This window comes from Doryrhamphus excisus, linkage group LG3 (assembly GCF_037039965.1).
Source record: "Doryrhamphus excisus strain RoL-2023G ecotype Guam linkage group LG3, RoL_Dexc_Guam_v1.1, whole genome shotgun sequence".
Lineage (NCBI taxonomy): Eukaryota > Metazoa > Chordata > Actinopteri > Syngnathiformes > Syngnathidae > Doryrhamphus > Doryrhamphus excisus.
The window spans coordinates 13,576,518-13,599,448 of record NC_136359.1 but is presented as its reverse complement, the minus strand read 5'-3'; the positions used below and the strand labels follow the sequence as shown (position 1 = coordinate 13,599,448).

The window sequence follows — 22,931 nt, the reverse complement described above, 5'->3', positions numbered from 1 at the left end:
TGAGAAAATTATCCTATTTCCTGAGCTTGATGAAGTCACAAACTCACATCTTCGTGATGAAAAGCGTGGCTCTCAGCTTCATCTATAAAAGTACTGTATCTTCGGCTGACACTGACAGTAGCGGTGCTGCTGTCCTCGTATGTCTTCTTTATTGTGACTCTGAAAAAAGTTGATCCCTTCAGTAGTTTTGATAAAATATGTTTGTTTTCCTCTGGCCTTCTTCTTTTCTCTACTCGAAAACTCCGCACAATTGTTTGTTTTGCTCACGTCTTCCGGGCATTAACATGGAGTAGTCCATTGAATCAGAAGGGAGGGGGAGTGGTCCAAATGATCGTGATAGATTACGCATTTGGATGTCGTTTTAAGCATGTGAATTGAGACAAAAACAGTAGTATGTACTCTAAATCAAAGGGGGGGGGGGGGGGGGGGGTGTGAGGTGTTGTGGACTTCTGGAAATCTTGGGGGCGTAGGCAATTTCCTGTAGCCGGCTTGCTTAATGGTTAAGTCCGCTCCTGAAGACAGAAAGCTGTAAACCGAGGACCTCTGTACAAGAAGCTTTGTCATCGTACATGCTGAACTTATTCAGCGTAAACACATTTGGATTTATTCAAGCAATGTTTGTCTCCTTCTGGCTGGCACAAAATCCATAAACAGAACTTCATAATGTGCCAATGTCAATGACAGACGGTGGCCAAGCGTACTGTGCCATATTTTTTTTCTGCTGCTCCCAGTATGTTTTATTGCACCACCATTGTAGCAGCAGATTCAACAGTTTTTACAACCATCGCCCCCTTTTTTGGATAGATGAGTGATGTTAAGTAATCTTAATAATAAAAAAGAAACAAAAAAACATGATAAACCCACAGTGCTTTAAGGAAGGATCCACATGGAATACTTCCTACTAAGTTGGAAAAAGTTGGATGTGTAGAGACCATTGAAGAGAATAGAGATGCAGGGTGAGATTACACTTTTTCAATTTCTTCTCCACAATATCTCTAGAATTTATTTCATTCTATTCTCTCTGGAGCCCATTAATCTCCCCCGCTCCCTCTCCTGCACACAAACACACACACAAGGGTCCCAATATGAATGTGTATTGAGAATACTTCTTAATTGTGAACTCCAGTGTGTATTCAAACAACTATTACAGTATACAAATTGCATACACATTCAGCAAACAATATTTTAATGAAAGTTTATTGCTATTGTAATTATTCAATTGTATTAATTTTATTTTGTGTTGCATATATAAATGAAATATTCAGGATTGTTCATTATTTTAATGATGAGGGATCCTGCAAGCCTATCTAGTACAAAGACAATGAATAAAAAAGAGAGCATAACCGTCAATAAATTAATATTTTACAGGACAAAATGTATTTTTATTCATTTTTTCCCCCATAAAACGTCAGCATATCAGCTAATTGAATGTTTCAGTGCTATAATAACAGTAATTAGTATTGGCAATGACCTCCAGTGGAAGCTGTGAGACGACAAAAAGGAGTCAAGTGCATGTGTAGGAAGGCCATCATATCTCTGTGGCAATGACATCATCGTAGGTCTGCAACCCCGAGCTGTAGTGGAGACCCAAGCCCAGCTCTGCTTTGGCGTCCAGCTCAGCAGTCAGTTCCTTCAGGACCCTTTCCAGGTCCTGGTTCTTCTTATGCATTTGCAGGTAGTTGATCTGGAGCTGCGTCTGGTACTTGATGACCTTGTCCTTCTCCTTGTTCCATGTGTGCCTCTCTTGGTTAAAGCTGGTCTCAAGCTTTTCTTGAACCCCCTTCTGCTCACAGAGTTGCTGCCTCAGCCTCTCTACTTCTTTTTGGAGGAGTTCTATCGAGACTTGTCCCTCAGGCATGTCTGTTTGGTTCTGGATAGGTGTGACTCTTTCCATGGCCTGCGGATGCCAGTTAGGCTCAAACTGTGAAGTTTGTTGACAAAGTTCCTGGTCTTTGGCCACAGTGAGGTCTCGTTTAATTCCCTCAATATTCTTCTCCAGTTTGCCCACTTTCTCTCTTAGCAGGTCAGCTTCATTCTTCTTGCGTTGAAGTTCATTTTGGCAAACCTAAATTTAAAACAAACAAAAATCATATATTGGTGGATGCTCTGTATTTACCTCAGAGTTTTTCCTTGCCTCCGTTGCCAAAGCGATTGCTCATGTGGTTGGTGCTCAGTTAGTTTTCTTTTTTGTATGAGGAGCGTGCCTTGAGATAAGAATTTGTGCTATATAAATAAAATTGGCTCGCCTTTAGTGTATTTGGCCTTCGGACAGGTGGATATTAACACTAATCACAAATTTAATGCACTTCTGTGTTGCAAAATACCATATATCCTCATAGTGGAGTCAGTTTTATTCTATGGCATGCCTGAAATAATTGCCAGCTACATCATCCATTTAAACAAATAAACGTAGTACCAATAGGTAACTGAAATTACGTTTGTTATGTTAACATGTCTAAAAGGTGGAACAAAGAAGAAACACAAGACACACAAATCCCCTCTCTGCATTTTTTAACTGTACTTTTGTTTTCCTTCCAATTGAAGTGAATTGGACTTGAAATGGACGCTAATATCACATTTAGAACAGACAGCGATCCTGTTTTGATCTGACCACATTTTGATCTGACAAATCTTAACTAAGTTTGAGCAAGTGTAGAATTACTACATCTTCGATTTGGACTGCAGCAGATGTTGAACTCTGTGAAAAAAAAATCTCATGTCTTATCAGTGCAGGTAGGATTGTAAGGTTTATCGTGTGTCAGAAAATTGGGTTTCGAAAGGCTGGATGAGTGCATGATGAAGAGGACAGCTCAAGGTAACTGTAATGATCCTTTTTGTTATCTTTTTTAATCTTTTTTTAAATTTGTAAGTACTTTCATCTTGTCAGGTGTATTGTATTAATAATAATTTTCTTCACATCTGTTGGAACTCGAGTGTGTAATCAGAGAGAGACTAACCTCGACTTCAACGCTGCAAGTATGCAGCTTGTCACTGCGGTCTTTGTTCTCTTTCTCGAGCATCTCTGTCTTTGCTGTGATTTCCTTCAGCTGTACCCTCAGGCTGACTATTTCATTGAGCTTGTGGCTGACGTCGTCCTGGCAGTCTCTCAGTTGTTTCTTCAGCAAGGAGATCTCACCTGCTTTCTGGCATACCTACATGAGAACACAAAGATTTCTCAATATCACACACAGTGTCCACTGTGTCATTCATTCATTAATTCATTAATTCATTCATTCATTTTCTACCGCTTATCCACACTAGGGTTGCGGGGGTGCTGGAGCCTATCCCAGCTGTCTTCGGACGAGAGGCGGGGTACACCCTGGACTGGTCGCCAGCCAATCACAGGGCACATATAGACAAACAACCATTCACACTCACATTCATACCTATGGACAATTTGGAGTCACCAATTAACCTAGCATGTTTTTGGAATGTGGGAGGAAACCGGAGTCCCCGGAGAAAACCCACACATGCACGGGGAGAACATGCAAACTCCACACAGAGATGGCTGAGGGTGCCACTGTGTCATATTGTATCTTAAAATATTCTGTGTTTTCTTGTCACAATATATTATTTTCCAAATTTTTATATCATAATCTATATTTTACAGTGATTGATTTTTGTATTAATTTTACACTTCCTCCAATGATGAAAATCCAAGAAAAAAATGTGCCTATTAGGAAAACAATGTTGGATACCGCTTATTATGCAAAGGGAACACCACTCTCACACTTTCATGCCAATGTTGGATACCGCTTATTATGCAAAGGGAACACCACTCTCACACTTTCATGCCAATGTTGGATACCGCTTATTATGCAAAGGGAACACCACTCTCACACTTTCATGCCAATGTTGGATACCGCTTATTATGCAAAGGGAACAGCACTTTGACAATTTCATGCCAAAACCATTCTCATCAATATGATATACTGTATGTGATTTTTTTTGCACTGTTCACCTTCACAACTGAGTAGTTTGTCGCTCGTTTTGCTCCCTGCTATGGTAATAGCGTTGATGAGTGCCATAAGATGAAGAACATGAAAAAGAAATAAGTGGTGCAGAGTGTGAATTCTGTGTAAGACATGTTTGTGGTTTTTGGAGCAAATGGGCTGATTTATGCTGGTGCTCTACATTGTTGTAATCCAGTAGGATGTCATAAAATACATTAAGTGAATACATGAGTACGCCCCTCATATTTCAGCAACATTTTTTACTATTGTATATCTTCGCAATGGGCAATATTGTAATGATGAAAAGTCATAGGACTGCTGTACAAGTGCTACATTGACTACTCTGGTGTTAACGCACAGTGCGCCAGCGGAAACTATGCGATTGTTGGTTCACAACAAAGACAGAGATTGTGAAGATATGTGAGAAGAAGAGGCAAAATGAATGTTTTGTGATCAAACATCACAAGGATCATATAGAAGCTGAAGATAAGTAATGCATATATTTGATGATTGATGTCACTTTAGAGTGTACTGTACACATAAATGTTCTGAATACTGATTGTGCCACAAATATCACTAACCTCCCACTGAGTTTCCTCGAGTGTTGGAGCAAGATGTGTGCTCTGCTCCTCGTAGGACCTCAGTCTTTGCTTGACAAGATCCCTCTCTCTGCTCAGCTTTGTGAGATTATCCTTTAGCCTCTCATTTTCTACCTGTATAATAAATAAATAAACCATGTTTATCAAATCTGCAGGATGTCGATTCATTACATGAGTGAAGTGTGAAGTGTGAAGTGTGAAGCAAGAGGAAGTGGAGCTGACCTGGAGCTGGCTGACCTGCAACTGCAGAGCTTGCTGGCATTTTGCAGCCATCTGAGAGGCTTGCTGTAATGTTGTGGAGCTTTGCTGATTTAACTCTTCCATCTTGTCAGTGCAATGCTTTTGTTGTCGGTCCTCAAATAGCTGGCAGGTGGCTACTTCCTTCGCCGCATAGCTCACCTGTTGATAAAATACAATTATATTAAAAACATACATGTAAGAAAAAATCGTACATACTCAAATGTATTAACCAATACTTTTAACTTTAACTTGCCTCATACACCACAAGCCAGTTAACTGTGAGTGCAAGCCATTTTCAAACCTATATTGTAAGTGAAGGCAGCAAAAATGGTGGGTCTTTATGGTGGTAATATTTTTTAGGAGCTACTTGATACTCTCTATTAAGACTTTCTGTAGGTCATAAGACTTTATACCTGTAAGTCCTGCAGTTCAGTCTCTCTCTCCAGCAGCCTTTGTTCCAATGTCTCAATCAGTGACTCGTCTGTTGTCAGAGGGGACCGAATGCCTCCCACAGTTTCAGAGAGATGATGAGACTGATCTGAAGACAGCGGGGAGCCACCGTCCCTATAGTCGCTGTCTCGGCTACTGCTGTTCACCCTTGGGGACAAATTGGGTTGAACTGCCTTGTGGAGGCAGTTGGCTGGAGTGGTGCAGCCATCGCTGTGACTGACAGGACCCGTGGAAGCACTTAGGCTGCCGCTCGTACTGTGGGTGGGGAGGCTTGACATGGAGTTATGTCCAGAGTCTGACAAAGTGCCTGAGAAGAAAAGAGAGGGTGAATCATTTAAGAGTTATTTGAGATACAAACCACATAATTGTATTTGGACAACAGGTCTATCATTACAGTTTGGATGTGTACCAGAGGGGGTGTCGTGCTTGTGTCGGCTGTCTGGACTCTTTGGTTTATCCAGTTGGATGAGGATGTGGTCCAGGCTGTTGCGCTGTCCCTCTGTGGAGGATATAGCCCTAGGTATTAAAGGCTTGTAGGCAGTGGACCGGACCAGTGACTTTTCAGCAGTGGTCTGCAAGAGTGAAATGATAGGACATTGTCAGAAATGCTCACCACCTCTTTCTCTTTTTTATATTCACTGACTCCTTTTAGCTGACAGCCTTGCAAAAAACAAGTCATCATGTGTCTCCCCGAGCAAAGGATGTTTCACTTTACAAAACTTGGAAATCTCAATGATTGAATTTCATTGTGATTCCAGTACATTAGGGGTGTCATCAGACACCTAACTCATGAGACAAGATGAGATTTTAACATCCATCCATCCATCCATTTTCCTTCGCTTATCTGGGTCAGACTTTCCAGATTTCCCAGTCCCTGGCCATCTCCTCCAGTTCCATTGGGAGGATACCAAGGCATCCCAGGCCAGCTGTCAGACATAGTCCCTCCAGCGTGTCCTAGGTCCACCCTGGGGCCTTTTCCCGGCTAGGCATGCCCGGAACAGGGAGGCGTCCGGGAGGTATCCGTACTAGATGCCCGAGCAACCTCAACTGGCTCCTCTTGTTACATAATGCCTTTTTGTTTTTGCTTATTTTATTTCTGCAAAGACCCACATTCCACAAATGGCCCCTGCAATACACTTTGGACACCCATGCATGTTTTGCCAGGAAAAGCAAGACGATGGAGGCTTGTGTTAAAACTCTTGGTTCTGTTGGTCAGGGCCTGGGTTCCATTGTGGAGGGGTTTTACAGTTTTCAGACATGACAGAAGCAATCAAACACAATGGATCTCCAGTGTTGAGCACCTCAATAGGTGTACAATTTGTACTTTTTTGTAAATTTTCTGTTAAAAAAAAGTTGGAGTTTAAAGAGCCATTACGTGTGGGAGTTTACATATTCTCCGCCGTACTTGCTTGGGTTTTCTCCAGCTACTTTGGTTTCCTCCTACATCTTTGAAACAAGCATAAAGGCAGCGGTCTCAAACACACATACTAGTTTGAGGCCCCCGCCTTGATATGAAAGTTTAATGTTAGTGCGGCCCGCGCAAGTTTGATATGGATGCTGTATGGTATCATGTACCCAGAAAAAAACATTACGTTTGATTAATGTTCATGTTAAAGGTTAAATAACTGTTAATAGTTATCCTCCCTATCCGTGTGGAAGTGGTAAGTTTTTGGCTTTTTAAGTTTAAAGGAAATAACTTGGAGGCTACCGTTTAGGTCGCTAGCTCTCTAGTTTGCGAGTTAGCATGTGTCTCAAGACCCTGCAGTTGCGCAATATGTTGTAAATAAAAAAAGTATAAATGTGACTATAGTCGTGTTTTGTCATGTCTACAGGGCTCTAAAAAGGCTTTGTTAATTTTAATCTGAAAAAAATAATTTGTCTACCCACCAACTATATGTGTTTTTTTAATTTTTAATTATTTGCCATTTTATTATTATTATATTTATTTATTACTGATTGATTTACTTTATTCTTGATCTCATTTTGTGTAGAAAAATAAAAATGAAGATATTTGAGAACCAAAGCAAAGATTATTCATTTTTCTGTTTTTAATAAATGCGTTTTTTTTTGTTTTTGTTTTGAAAACCTGATGCGACCCAGCCTCGCCCAGAGGCCCCCAGGTAAATTGAGTTTGAGACCCCTCCTATCTCTGTCTATATGTGTCCTGTGACTGACTGGTGACTAGTTCATGGTGTACCCTGCCTCTCACCCAAAGGCAGCTGGGATAGAATCCAGCTCATCCCTGGCCCTAATAACAGAGCTCTACTGTATTTTGATGCAAAACTCCCAATTTGCATTACTTACTGTACCTCCATGCTGATGATATAGTAAAAATATTCTATCCACAGTGTATTGTCGACACAAGTCATACCATACGAGTACCTCCCTTTCCTTTCTGTCGCCTTCACCTCCCTTCTGTAACCCACACCCTCCCTACCCACATGTGCTGCCACAGGGAAGATGAATAGCCCTTTACAGTGTTATTAATAAAATGTGCTGCTGAGGTAAAGAGGGAACGCTTGTGAACTCAGCATTCCTCCTCTCTGACTACATGACTGGGATATGCTATACCTTTTTCGATTGTTAGAAAAAATTCCACCTTCGCTATCCCTCAAGCTCTATCTGCTATTCCCTGCCTTGTCTCTTTTTAAAGCTGTATCCTATACCTTAGCCCGGGGCCTCCCCAAGATATAAAGGGCTTTTTAAGAGGGTCATTTTACCTCCTTATTCCTGGTACACCCAAATGACTTTCCTAAGTAGATCAAGGCATTTGCAGGTCATCCATTTGGTAGGGGGTAATTATTAAGATGGAGAGGTTCAAAACTGGCTGGAATCTGCTGTGAGAGTTCTAGCCTGAATGTTGGCTGGGGGCTTTTTAGAGTGCACTCATGTTGTAGGACTCATTAATGGAGCAGAATGGAGCACCAGGAAGAAATGTTCCCTCTAAGCTACACGCATGCGCAATCGTGCATTGCTCCAGCGTTCTCGGCGCATAGCAAATTTATGCTAATATAGTATATATAATATATTTGCAAATTTCCCCACTGAGGGACGAATAAAGGCATATCTTATCTTATAATAATAAAATCCAACATAAACATAACAATAAAATAAATAGTTTAATAATAATTTATTCTGTACCATTTTGCATTGTGTGTTAAGTAGTATATGCCACTGCTTTGCAGCTTCACGTACAGCCAATGGGGCAACAGAGTTAAAAGAGCTGCGGGCTGCATGCTAACCCGTGTCATGGCGAAACGAATGGGCAGTACCACATCCACACACCAGTCCAAATATTTTAAGGTGGACTGGAAAAGGTGAATCTGAGTGAGTCATGTGGTGTGTCTTTCAGCTGGGATAAATTCCAGCTCACCACCTTGAATAAGCAGTATAGAAAATCTCTTACCCCGTCAGTGCCTGACATAAGCATCAGTTTTGGTCGCTCATCAGATTTTTCTCCTTTGTTACGTGCACTGTCTTCCGTTGATCCTTCTTCGTGGTGCACTGGCCTTGGTTTATGGCTTACCTTAAGTGGATCACACACAACATTCAATCTATTTTTACATTTGTATTTAATGGAATATCATGAACATTTTAAAAACTTGTAAGCCTACCTTGATGTAAAAAAAGTCCTCGCTTCGTCCCGACCTTGTGTAGGACAGGCCTTTTGAGTGGTGGATGGGTGAGGAGGAGCCCTGAGTAAAGCTACACTTCAGTAAGGCATCAAGGCTGCAACCTCCATTTCGTCTGTGGTGATTTGTTCTGTTTTTTAACTTCAGCTCGGGTGCCATGCAATGTTTACTGTTTAGGTCGTCGCTGGTGATGAGACTGCTCACGCTCCCCATGTTCCTGCGGGCATTGGTGATGACTTAGAAGTTAAAGGGTGTGACTCAACTCATGACCCCCCGGAGAAGTACACTTGAGTGGCTCGCTTCATCTGCAAGATAGCACATTGAAGTTGTAAAATGATTCCATGCAAGTGCTGCCTTTAAAGCAGTTTTTACAGTTATTTATTCAAGTGCATTGCTTCCTGTTCAGTTAAAAAGCAACTGTCTGGAGCAGGTGCTTTTGCTAAGTAAACAAAGTGGAATAAAAAGACTATTTTGGCTCAGTGCCTGCCTTTGTGTGTCTAGATTTACGGCTTAACCGTTTGATTTGACTCAAAAGACCTTTTCTTGTATTTAAATTAGGATGCTGACTGGCCATATGCAAAAAAAAAAAATGCATGATATTATTAGTATTTTGCAATGAATATTTTCATAAAAATACAAGTGAAGCTCTCTGGCCACAGTTGCCGCCTCCATTTAAAAGACAAAGAGGCCCCAGATGTGTAGTGTGACAGGAACTGACCTACAGTGGTGTGTGGTGGCTATCAGGCTCACGGGGCACCCCCTTAACCAGCTGGTCCTCAGCCCCTCAGCATTTTATAATGACCACAGCAACAAAGACATGGACTAAAGTGCAGTTTATCACATCATATTAGCCTAGAGGGTCATTTAGGATTTACTGGCTACATGGTTACATTTACAAGTGCACTCACTCTCAACATTAGGTATGCACTTGCACAAGCTAATGACATGCAACATAAGAATGCTGCTTTTACCAGAATAATATGGCTCAGCTGTCATAAATAAATACACGAAAAAGGAGGTAAATTGTATTGTAGTGTTGAACTTCCCAAGTACTCACTAATGTATGCCCTACCCCTATAACATGCAATGATATATAACAATTAAAAAATCAAATTGATTGATAAATTAAATTAAATTTATAGGCATGTGTCAGGTCAATACAAAGCAGAATAGTAAACTTGTATTGAACTTATTTATTAAACTTGTGCAGTTGTACCTAATGTTACGGCCAGTGTTCTATCCAGGCTGTCAGCGGCTTTTCTCTAGCCCAGAAAACACAAATGATAAACAGTCGATGCAGAACATCACAATGAAAAATAATGTGGAGAATGATAATACACCAGCAGCAGCTTAAACAGGCAGAGAAACATTTACACTTGAAAGTAATTAAAAAGGGAACAAAAGTCTTGTTGTAGGTCTGAAGGTGAAAATGAAAGATGTGTAATTCTGAATTGCATCAAAGCCTTCTAATCCATAAATAAAGCACACAGACAGTACTGATTGTCAAGTACTGCAGTATTATGTATAGCTTTCACTCTCACTCACACCACTCACACGTAGATGCAATGAAACAATAGTTTTTTACTTACAGCTCGCTTAACTAAGCATCCGGGCCCCACAAGAGTAAACTATCCAGTCCTGCATAGGGAAGCCCAACACGCATATGCACACACACGTGTGTGTGTTTATACTCTTGAATGAACCAACAGAGGTAAGAGTGTGTGGTTACTGTGCCGTGAAGGGGGTGGGGTCAGCTTAGCATTATAACTGACATGTAAATTCAATTGTGTGTGTGTGCATGTGTGTGTGTGTGTGTTTGTTTTGCCCCTACCCCCCCAGCCCCCCCGGGGGTGTAAAACATGTGCACTCTCAAAATCGACGTGTGCCGCTCAAGTGATTAACTCCCGGCCTTCACAAAAGATCCCCCCCACTCCACTCCTCCTTTCCCCACTGTCGCCCAGACACCTCCTGTTTCTAATGTGCGATAACCACCCCTCCCTGCCATCCCACTCTGTGCCTGCCCTGCACCCACACTGAGCAAACAACCCTTTTTTAAAAAAGGCGCTTCTCCTCACTCTTTGTGTGTTGAAGTGTGCAGCTCTTTGTGTTGCACTACTGTTGATGTATTCTTCCCCCCAAACAGCTCTGGACCATATTTGAGTGTTAAACAAATGACTCGTCCTCACAATGAGAAGGGCTGGAGAGTTTTTCCTGTGATTTACCACCTTGCCGCCACACATATTCCAACAGTCCAATAGCTCAGCAGACGGGTGTTCAGTTAGCATCCCGCAGGACAAACATGCAAGATGTTGTGCTCCAAAATGAGTGAAACAACAAAGAGTTGTATTTTATGGTTCTGAAGCACTAGCGGACAAATCAGAAGTAAATCTAACAGGCCATAGATGTCACAAGAGGGCTTATATTTTCTCTTTAATGTGAAGAAAAGAGACAGCTTTGCAACGCATTGGAAGATTCATTGTCACGGTCATACACACACAAAATCAATAGTGAGACCATTTTGTGACATCATGCTATGTGGAAAGAACATTTTCAAAAGCTGTCCTGAACTTGTGAAATAAGTGCCTTAACAGCAGATGTTATTTTCATCGCACCCTTTCTGTAAATGTTCTTTTGTCCCCTGACTTTTGGCTGCAAAGTTAGGCACAAATGAATGTTTTAAAACAATGTTTTGACGTAATTTACACTTAGTAGCATATGTGTGCATTTTCATATGAATAGTAACTCTTGACTTTGATACAAAGTCCCATCAATGTAGACTGGATATGGCATTTCTGAGCATGAGTCGATTACGAATACAAAAAACAGCTTACTCTCATCAGAACCACTTTTTTTGCAACATCCTGCAAGACCCCATGAGAGCTTCAATGAGGTAATTACATTTTCTTCAATATTTTGCTTTTGATTTGGCATTTTACTACAAAGGATCAGTATTATCAGGTGTGAAGTATACTTGAAGGACTACCGTCCCTGTAGTTTTTTTTTTTTTTACCAGATTCACTGTGCATGCTGTCAAAAGCTGCGGTGCTTGACCTATAATGACCTTGCTGTAGTTCACTTCTTTTTACACTTATGTGACAATTATTCATGTTAAAATCTTTTGTCTTTCTATTCTTGTATGACACTTAAGAATGTATGACATTACCTGTGCTGTTGACAACATTGATATAATGGCAACAGTTTGACACTTATTATTTCTATTCCATTATTTATTGTGAGAACATTTTCTATATTCTTATATCGGAGCTCATTGCCATTATATCATTCCGATGATGCAGCTGGGGGTCCAATTTTATGTTTCTGTTCACTTTCCTTGGAGTGATGGTTTCATTTTACTATGACTATTGAAGTGAGGAATGTTTAATATTTCATTGAACAGTCAGCATGATTTAAGAGCGAGGGCGTGTGTGTGTGTGTGTGATGCATACCTGTGTTCTTTTATCTGCACTGAAGTGTATTCATTCTTTGTCATGTCTGTGTTGAAGTGGAGCCCTACATATATACGTGTGTTGGGGGTGTCATCCTAGCTTTTGAGCACCAGCTGACCTGCGTGACACAAAGACCGAGCAAGGCCAGCCCTGCTCACAATACAACCCCCCACCCCCCCGTCCCACCCAACTCCCTCCTATACAGATATACTCACATCGCTAGAGCATAGCCAATCCTTTTTAGCACACCCAGTGGAAGGCAGCATTGTGTTAGCATGCTGTTAGATTTATACCTGCTTCTCTCACCATGATAACCATGAAACTTTCCACTGTACAGCCACACTGCCAGATGGCACAGCTTTAATTCTCACTGTGTCTATGGTGATTTTGAACAGATGCATGTATAATCTATCTGGTTCACTGTGTCTGTGTTTTTTTAGGTCACTCTTGGCATTGTTCTTTAGGTCAGGAGATCTTAAGCTTTATTTGAAAGCTGAATGATTTGCCATTATGGCTGCTGCACTTTTACAACGGTGATTTTTTTTTTTTTACCAGTGCCAGGAAGGTTATTTTTAAAGAATATATACCCTTATATGCCTTAGTTCCTAGTTTCTATGCCCTTAGAATTTTGTACTTTTTCTTTCCACTTTCCTCACACCTCTTGCAAATTTGTATTCCGATTATTTTGTTCAACTGGGTGGTCATTTTCACTTGCCACATGTCTTCATCTTGTTGCGTGTCATCTGCAAGCTTCCCTGCTTTCTATTTTGCTGTCAAAATACATTAAAGCCTTTTTTCCCTGCACTTGAGACCCATCTCTGCGTCCTGGTGTCATCGCCAGCACACCACCAAGCCACGCCTTGACACCTCCATTCCCCTTGGTCCTGATTAATATGTGTGACGGTTGTGAACGATAAACGATGTAACCTGATATCCGGTTTGACCAGCGAGAGATAAGGCTCCGTCAGTAGCAGCCTGGATTGATAAAAATCAGCCATAAATCCTTAGCTTAATCGATAGTGGAGACAGGCACCGGGTATTGCGAGACTAGAAATGGGTTGACAGTGCGTCCCTAATACAAGACGAGAGCCTGGGCTGCCATGATTGAAGACAATGGCCGTAAATACAGTCATAGCGGTGTGCTAGTGCTAGTTTTTGGATTTTACAAGAAGGATGGAAAACTTGATAAAAGACAAAACAGCTGTCAACTTCACTGGTAGCACAACAGCTAACAGACCAACCTGGTCTACCTGGAGTGTTCAAAACACGACACTCTGCATGGTTATTTTGAGTATGGGATTGTTTACACAACATTTTCATTATTTGTCATTATTCATTTATTAATTTTCTACCGCTTATCCTCACGAGGGTCGCGGGGGTTGCTGGAACCTATCCCAGCTGTCTTCGGGCAAGAGGCGGGGTACACCCTGGACTGGTCGCCAACCAATCACAGGGCACATATAGACAAACAACCATTCACACTCACATTCATAATTTGGTGTTGCCAATAACCCAGCACGTTTTTGGAATGTGGGAGGAAACCGGAGTACCCGGAGAAAACCCACGCATGCACGGGGAGAACATGCAAACTCCACACAGCGATGTTAATTCCAGCATTCTGCGTTACATGCTCTTTTCCCTCCTCACCTGTTTTATGGTATTTATTACTTCACCATTTTTGTTTTTGAAACATAATGTAGCCCATTAGAATATCAAGTAGAGTATACACAGTACCAGTCAAAAAAAGGTTACCCATCCATCCACATGCTGGAGCCTATTCCAGCTGTCTTCAGGTAAGAGGTGGGATACACTGTGGACTGGTTGCCAGCCAATCACAGAGCACATATAGCACAAACAACCATTCACACTCACATTCACATCAATTTAGAGTCTCACTTATCCCCAGGCTCACACTGAATCTGTTGTGGCTCACACTGAAATAGATTGAAAGTCCTGTTGTAGGCTTACAATAGCTCCATGCAGTGCGGCTGGGGCGGCCGTACGGCACAACGGAAATAATCTTTTTTTTGGGGGGGGGGGGGGGGGGGATGCCAGAGCAATCTCTGGTGAAGGAAGTAATTAAACGCTATTTAATAATAATAAACATGAAAAAAAGCTATGGTTTACGTACTCATTGTGTGAAGTCAAAAGGCACTAAAAAACACTATCGCATCAAAGTCTCCTTACAGAAAGCGTTTCATCCTATGTATGTTTTAGTGAAATATGTTCAGTCAAATATGTTGTTTTCTAAAACAGTGCTTCTCAAATAGGGGTGGAGGGTGGGGGGGGAGAGGCAAGAAGGACATTCAATATTAGTGCAGACCTGCCAACATGTATGAATTTGTCGTACTCGAAATGCAATTTGACTCTTGAATACGCTTGAATGCTTCACTGCTCTCCATTCTGTTGCACTTTGCTGGTTTCAGCTTCAAGTTCAGACTGTACTTGAAACTGATAAATAAATAGATATCAGTTTCTTTATAGCATTTCACATTGGGAGGGGCACAAAAACATGTTTGTCCTCCCAGTGGGTGCATGACGGATGCATGAAATAATTGAGAGCCACTGATTTAAATGAAGGTGATTTTATGGTTCTTTTTTTCATATCATATACAGTAGCCAATAGTAAATTTAAAAAATTACACTTCTAGGTGATCGGTACTGGCCGATTACGCTCATGGATTATTGATATCGGAATCTGCAGTGTAAAACCCTGATCGGAACATCTCTAGTTGCAAGGCAAAAAAAGGGATGTTCCTCCATCTTGAAGGTCAATATTCCTGTTCATCAATACCTTCAATGTCACCCATCAAAGTCTTGAATTTATAATCAAATTTCCCCCTTCAAATGAAAATGGGTATAAATTACATACAAATCTATAGTCACTGTGCTCACTATTATATTGGATTGGCTCAATGTAAAAAAAAAAAACACTGGATGTATTGCTACCGGTGTTATGTAAGACATTAGATAAGTAGAATCAATCTGTGTTTCACGCAAAGTAAGTGATGATGACTCCCGTGTAATGAAGCAGGCACTTCCCCTTATCTCAGTCATGACATGGGGGAAATTAAACTCACAAATTAAAGCAGGAGCAAGAGAAAGAGGAGGAGGAGGATGAGGAAGCAGGAGCTTGCAATGATAGGCTGAATTATTGAGATGTAATACTCTATCACTTTCTCTGTCATCCACTGTGGCCTGTCAAAATGGTCTCGCTCTCAAACACACACACACACACACACACACATGCACACAAATGTCCTGCTTGTGGTGGATGACTAATGTGGCCTCCAGCAGCAAATCAAATGGGAATGAAGTGTGGGGTACAGACAGCCATCTATCTTTCACTGTCACTGCTAACACTGACACTGACCACTCATGCGCACACACGCACACACTCTTGTCCACTCACAATGACACCAAAATAGCATCTAATTGGCTAATCCTTTTAGTGCATTGTAAAGGAGATTGAACATGAATGGAGCTTCTGCAATGAAGAGCAGAATAGCAGATAGTCATTATGGGCCCCACTGTGACGGGTTGGAGCACCAGGCTCGGACTGAAAGGGGAAGACGTGCACAGAGTGCCTATGAGAAGGATTTATAGTGTGAGCGTGCAACAGTGAATAATACACTGATGATTGCTGCATTCTACTACACAGTCTTGTCTGCAAAAATGAGTTTGGATGCTGAGGATGGTTGTTCTAGTTTAATAAAACGGTTATCACATAATCTGAACTTATTGTTAGCCTCCTCTTTGATACCAGGCCAGCTTTTGATGACACATCCCCCACTGGTGAAATGAGATTGCCTTCAGATGAGGCATCTAAATGAGGCAGCAGGTCAACCAAACAATCAAGCGACTCAAATATTAACAGATAAGGAATGGGGGCACTGCTGACTGGGTTTGTGTGAATGCTTAAAAACTAATGGTCTAATACAGGCATTTGCATAAGCATGTCATCTGAAATACAGAGCTAAATGGAGCCGAAACATGGGCTTTTAAAGCTAAATTAACTCTACTACAATTAAATAATTGAAATGCCCTTTTAGGAGTCTTTATGTAGGCACATCCACTTTATCAGGTGGGGGGCAACTGGAGGTAGAGACTGGGAGAGGCTGGGCCACATCAAAAATGCAATTTTTTACAAAACAAGTGTCACATAAAAATACATTAGGAACACAGTTGGACTCAAGCAGTGTATTAATACAATAATAGTTTAGGCATACATTTTCGACATTAACTGAAAAACATACTGAAGCATTGGTATCACACTATCCATCCATCCACCTTCTATGCTGCTTATCACTAGGGTTGCGGGGGTATGCTGGAGCCTATCCCAGCTGACTTCAGAGGCACAGCAGTACACCCTGAACTGGTCGGCAGCCAATTGCAGAGTATCACACCAATAAATCATCCCACCCCCCACCTTCTCCTTAATCATAAACATAAGCGGCCATAGAGTAGTATTCTACATTGGTCTCTAGTTATCAGTAACATTACGTTGATTTTCTATTAGTATGTCTAAATTATAATCATTCTATAACATACAGCAACTATGTAAATATGCATAGTAATATTCTCCTTCTTCTCCATCCATTTTCTATATGCTTATCCTCACTAGGGAACTAGGGTTGCAGGGTTTCCTACCCTGGGTATGCCCTGACTGGTAGCCAGCCAATCGCAGGGCACTTAGACAACGATTCACTAACTATATGTTCTAACTACAAAAATATTAATTCATTCATTTTCTACCACTTATCCTCACAAAGGCCACAGGCGTGCTGGAGCCTATCCCAGCTGGGCAAGAGGCGGGGTACACCCTGGACTGGTCGCCAGCCAATCACAGGGCACATATAGACAAACAACCATTCACACTCACATTCATACCTATGGACAATTTGGAGTCACCAATTAACCTAGCATGTTTTTGGAATGTGGGAGGAAACCGGAGTACCTGGAGAAAACCCACGCATGCACGTTGAGAACATGCAAACTCCACACAGAGATGGCTGAGGGTCGAATTGAAAATATAAAAAATTAATCTAAATACCAAAAATATTCAATTTATTGATATTGAGTCTTCAGGGAAATTCACTTATCATGGTCGGGTCTAAAACCAATTAATCATGAGAAATGAGAGACCACTGTATGTAAGTGGATAACTAAATACTAAAAACACTTATATACAGTCTGAATTCCAGCTTCAAGTGTAAATATTGGGCATCACACTTGCATTACACTCTTTAATTTGCTGAAAAATAGTATAAAATAACATCTCTAAATATAGCATATTTTAACCTACCTTTTGTAAGGCATGACACCCTTGCATTACTACATTGTGCAACTGGCCAGTGCATGTATAAAAGTTGTCGAAAAGAGTTATAATTGGGCTCTGCTAAACGTGGTTCCTCCATAGCAGGAGTGAAAACATCAAGTCAAAGAGTATCGTTATACGTACAGTATACTTTTGGACATTCATTATCTCGTATCCCTTTTAACTACCTTTTGTAATGTTTGCTAATTGCAGGCTGTGATTGCCCCTTTGAGGCACAAATTACAGATTATGTTTTTTGAACAAAAGTCAACATATTATACCCCCCCCCCCCACACACACACACACATACACACTGTCATGACTGTTCATTTGAAGCTTTATACTGCGACGTAGAGAAGAATCAGGCCTTTCCTGGCAAAGAGGTCCAATGACCCTGCAAGCTGAGGAGCGAGTGATAAGGTTGTCATTCTGGAGCATAACCATCCTCCCACCACCTAATCTGCTCAGGCTGTGTGGATGTAGGAGTAAGAGGACGCACAATGAGCTCACTTTTAAGGGGAGGTCGAGATTTGTGTTTTTCGGAAAGCACCTAGGAATATAAACCTCGGGCTATAATTAAAAAGTAAGAAGCTATTTGACCTTTTAATGGTTCATTACAGGAGGCCTCAGGCTTCTATGCAAATTGGATACTTTCGCTCATGTTTGCAGATCGGTAAGAACATCTGGATGTTATGGCAATGGTTGCCGTACAAGGATGAAAGTCATACATATATTTGCACGTGACTGACTCAGAGCCTTCACTCATGCTCTATTTGGGACAGTTATTTTAAGTCATCCTCAGTAGGTCATAACAGCTTCATGCAGCCTACATTCACAAGAAGAACTAGACTAGGACCCAAGAGCTCATCTGCAGTTTTTTCCGTCAAAAGCGGACACCTGTATTCTTCTTTGTGATCCTCCACTGTGTGTGTGTTTTGTTGCCTGTATTACAGAGCAATTTTGAGCGTGCCTGGACGTGCCCATTTGCCTCGTCACACCCTAATAAACTAGATATATATGATCTGTCTTGCCACTTTACTTTTCTTTCTCTTTTGTTTGATGGACACATTGAGGTTGAAACTCTATGTTAAACAGGTTTAGGCTTAAATTTGAGAAATGATGTGCTATTATGAAGAAACCAAGTAAAAAGAAAAAACTTTCACACAAGCATTAGGATTAGTAGTGTTGCCAGACTACAAAATCATCACTTTAACATGAATATTGTGGTAACTTACCTGGTCAAGCGTCCCACTGCTCTCCCTTCAAACTGAGTAGAATTTGTTGACCAGTGATGACACTGTCAGAGTCCACTTCAGACCCTCTCACTGGGAGCGTGCTATGGAGCAATCAGTCCGTTCCAACTCCCGTTCACAAATTCCTCCATAAACTCACGCTTGCTCTCTCTGCCCGCCCCCTCTTCACAGTGCATCATGGTTACCCCCCCCCCCCCCCGCCTGAATTCCCATCTCGCCTGCTCCGTCACTCATTGTCCAAACACCGCCAACCTCTCCTGTTCGAGTAAATCCTCTTCCAACATGCAATTCTCCTCACTAGGCTTTTCTTACCTCATAAATCTCAATCAGCTCATTTGGCCATAGCATGGGGAGATGATAAAACAACCTAAACCAACACAAATCGGTCTGGTCACGCAGAATTTTGTACTTAAAGGTCAAAAAATGTAGCCTTGATCCTGGAATAAAGCAGGTTTGAAGTGTTTTTAAGTAAGTCCTTTTGGTAACTGACCAATTTTGTGTGTCTGTAGATTTAATGCTAATGCTAATGCTAATGCTAATGCTAATGCTAATGCTACAAGAAGTGTCATTGTGTACTTTCTTCACTTTTCCCTCTGCCATGTGCAACTTGGTTGAAATTTTCAGGAATTGTCGGAAATCGGGTATGGAAGAATGAAATTTTTTGGGTGAACCCGATCCAGGTTTCTTTAACATTACGAGATGAGACCATTTTCGGCATTTGTGCAAAAAACTCCACCAAAAATGGTCAGAACACTTGGAAAAAAATACAAGAGTGTCCTACAGGTTCTACAAAATATAAAAGACTGATCAAAAAATGTAGATATTTTGGTGTGAATCACAATATGGGGGACTATGGAGCTTTGGAGCTTGGCAAATTAGTGGACAGATTAATGATTGTAGGAAATGCCTCCCCGACCACATTTTAAATGATATTTAGTATATCTGGGGTGTAGGTGTATGTGATATTTAAGTGAAACTAACACACATGATGTACGTGCATATAACAAGTCAGCGGTTGGTCTGTTTTGGTGTTTGCTTATGAAACTCAGGAATGAATGGCAGTGCATTTTAGAACCCCAATGGACAAATCTTGGCAGAAAATGATGTAAAGCGCGAGTACATCCTTTTTAACTGTGGTTTCTTTTTTGTGTGTCCATCATTTTGCCGCAGCGCCTGCATATCTTCTCTTGTTTATGTCGCCTCTTTTTCAACTGTCTCTTTTTTTTCTCCCAGTCTCCCTCCTAATCTTTCTCCCTAAAACTGCATTCAACTCTTGCATTGCAATTAGAAGTATCAAAGTTTTCCCCCTCTCACTGTCTCGCAATGAATATCAAGTTTGGAATTAGACGGATTGTCTGGCTGAGAAGTTGACGTTTTCTGTCTTTGCTGTCAGGGCACGTTTTGGGAGAGTTGTTGCAGAATTCCTTCAATCTTTGCTGTGCCAATTTGTCTCAAAATTACACCTCACCCTTTTATTTTGGATAATGGATAAGCCTATGTAATTTGCATCCAACTACACAATTTCTTCTATTATATTTGTGGCTGCACGGTGGTCGAGTGGTTAGCGTGCAGACGCGCAGATTTGATTCCCCACTCGGGTATCTCTGTGTGGAGTTTGCATGTTCTCCCCGTGCATGCGTGTGTTTTCTCCGGGTACTCCGGTTTCCTCTCACATTCCAAAAACACACATGTTATGTTAATTGTTGACTCCAAATTGCCAGAGGGGGGAATCGAACTTGGGTCTCCTAGCTCTGTGGCCTGCGCGCTAACCACTCTGACACTGTGCAGCCTCATTTAACTCAATAGTTCTCAATTATTTTCTGTCAAATGTATTCATTTGAAATACTGAGAAAATGATAATATGAATTTATTTTTCTCCATTGTACAGCAGATTGAACTCCAAATTGAAACTAGGAAAATGCAAGAAAATGGAGAGATGCGAAGCATACAAGCATGTTCAAGAGTCATGTAATTACATGTTTACAAATATGTGTAATTTGCTCTTTATTCTTTCCTCTGTCCGTTTTTGCAATGGCGGGGGTTATCTTTTTTAAATATTCTTTATGTTGACACATGCTCCCAAAGACAGCAGATGGAGAATAGGCTCCAGCAGTTTATTGACTTTTGTGTCAGCGTTGTTCAGCTAGCCCTTGCCTAGTATATATGCTATTCTTCACACAGCCTCATCTTCCTGGTATTTCCACTCACAACCCCCCATCACACACAAAATCCAATGTACAAAGGAAGATCAATACTTTGCTGAATAAAAGGATCATGCATAATGTTGCATAATTTTTTTGACCCAGCCAAATCAATGTCAACACACACACACACACCGACACACACGATTAGTGGGGAGGTATCGTAACTATAATCTAATAAGAACAAATCCTAAAATTAAATATCGTTGGCTTTTTCTCATCTCACACTAAAATGAACTTATCAAGCCAAATGTGACAATTGTCTCCTCGGGAAATATTTCCATGAGCGCTTGTGTTGCTCCAAATAAACATCCAAAGCCTTTTTGGGAGAACTTCCTCCCATTAATTGACAATAATAAGTAAAAGACGAGCCTCTGTGCCCCATGAAAGTGCTGCTCTTTAGTGTCGTAAACAAGTGACATTGACGCCCCAGTTTAATTACCTCTAACTACTCCCTGGTGCTCCTTCCATCTCTCTAATAGCGTTTGCACCGCTGTGTGACGGCCCTCCATCATTTAAACCATATATTTGGGCAATGTTCACCCTTCCGGAGCGGGAACGCTCAGCTGTTGTATAAAGCAAAAGCATGCATTTGTGTTTTGTAGGTGCAGCTGCACTAACAAGCTGAATGGCCTTCGGTAATCCTCAAGCCATGGTTGTTTCTTTCGGTTGAAAACATCCTTTTTCTTTATTCTTTTGTCAAGGCTGACAGCTCTGGCATGTATCTGCATGTTCACCTGGGGCTAACTTAAGGCACCTCTGAGATAATATTGGCACAGGTTATAGAGAGAGATGTATAATGGTTCGCTGCAAAAGGGAGGAAGGTGGAGTGAGAAAAGCAGGCTGAATAGGCAAAGGAAAGGCTGCAAGACTCCATTGATTATGTTAGCTTTTGTGTGTCATGGCCTCAGAGGACACACTTGGCCTATGATGTATGGCTGTCTCTGCCACAGCAGCAAAAAGGACAGTCAGGCAGTCTCGCACTGCAGAGACCTTCTGTTAGGCGGTTGCTACGGGAGGGGTTGAGGCAATTGCAACCCTTAGAGCGCTGCGCAACATCAAGTCTAGTAAGACAGATGTCAAGATCCACCTCCTTGTTGACCTGTAAGGACGCCTCACTTACAGTGAGCACTTCGACTCAAGAAACATATGACAATAATAGCACTCAAAAGAGAGCAGACTGTGAGTGTGTTTGTGAATGAATGACAAACAGTCACCTCCTTTTGAAACGAGATTTGTCATTTAAAGAGGACCTATGATGCAAATTGTCTGTCCCTTTTTCCGTCCCCATTGAGTTGTGGAGTTTTATAGAGCAGCTACACACAATAACCCGCACAGAGCTTTCATAGCTTTCTAGCTCTTCCAGAATCTGCACCTATTCCAACTGTGTTTCCTTGGATTTCCAAAATGGTCTATTTAAATTTTTCCACACACGGATTGCCTCCGGGCACATCCGCTCAGCTTGTACAGCTTGTCCCTCGGAACACCCAAATAAGGAAGTCATGTGACATCACAGTGAGCCGGTGTTTGAAAAAACTCTCTGGAACCGAGCATTCAGAGCCATCCTAAACTTCTTCCAAGGGCTCATTATGTGAAACTTTGGCATCATTTAACACAAGAATACAACATTCTAACAAAATTTGTAGGTCAGGAAAGTGGTAAAAGCATAAAAGGGCACCATTAAAGTAAAAATAGCAATCCTACTGTACTTATAGCCTTTGTGTTTGAACTGCAAAAGGCGGGTTGTTGATTGGAAGCATGCGACAATGGGAAGCTATTATTTTCTAAATGTGAAAACTCCTTAGATATTAGATTAGACGACGTTATTATCTTCCTCCAC

The 22,931-nt window shown here is 41.3% G+C and overlaps 1 protein-coding gene across 4 annotated transcripts; it reads right to left on the bottom strand.

Annotated features, from left to right (window-relative positions):
• Nucleotides 1-1,110: 1,110 nt before the first annotated feature.
• lzts1 (leucine zipper, putative tumor suppressor 1) lies at nt 1,111-19,016 on the bottom strand. 4 transcript variants are annotated; one of them, XM_058071997.2, is made up of 9 exons: nt 18,873-19,016; nt 8,857-9,179; nt 8,649-8,768; nt 5,637-5,814; nt 5,206-5,549; nt 4,775-4,951; nt 4,535-4,666; nt 2,958-3,152; nt 1,111-2,065 (listed from the first exon to the last, which is right to left on the bottom strand). In XM_058071997.2, exons 2-9 carry the CDS (start codon nt 9,085-9,087, stop codon nt 1,529-1,531), a joined length of 1,914 nt encoding a protein of 637 aa, XP_057927980.2. In that variant the 5' UTR covers nt 9,088-9,179; nt 18,873-19,016; the 3' UTR covers nt 1,111-1,528. The 4 variants fall into 4 exon arrangements, with proteins under 4 accessions (XP_057927980.2, XP_057927982.2, XP_057927981.2 ...); XM_058071999.2 differs by having other exon boundaries at nt 5,652-5,814; XM_058071998.2 differs by having other exon boundaries at nt 8,857-9,091; nt 18,873-18,994.
• Between the last annotated feature and the right edge of the window lie 3,915 nt (nt 19,017-22,931).

Coding starts and splice junctions, on each gene's coding strand:
- lzts1 (XM_058071997.2), bottom strand. CDS start 9,087: ATGGGGAGCGTGAGCAGTCTCATCACCAGCGACGACCTAAACAGTAAA. Junction 8,769..8,856: donor AGGACTTTTTTTACATCAAG/GTAGGCTTACAA, acceptor GATCCACTTAAG/GTAAGCCATAAACCAAGGCC. Junction 5,815..8,648: donor TTATGTCAGGCACTGACGGG/GTAAGAGATTTT, acceptor TCACTCTTGCAG/ACCACTGCTGAAAAGTCACT.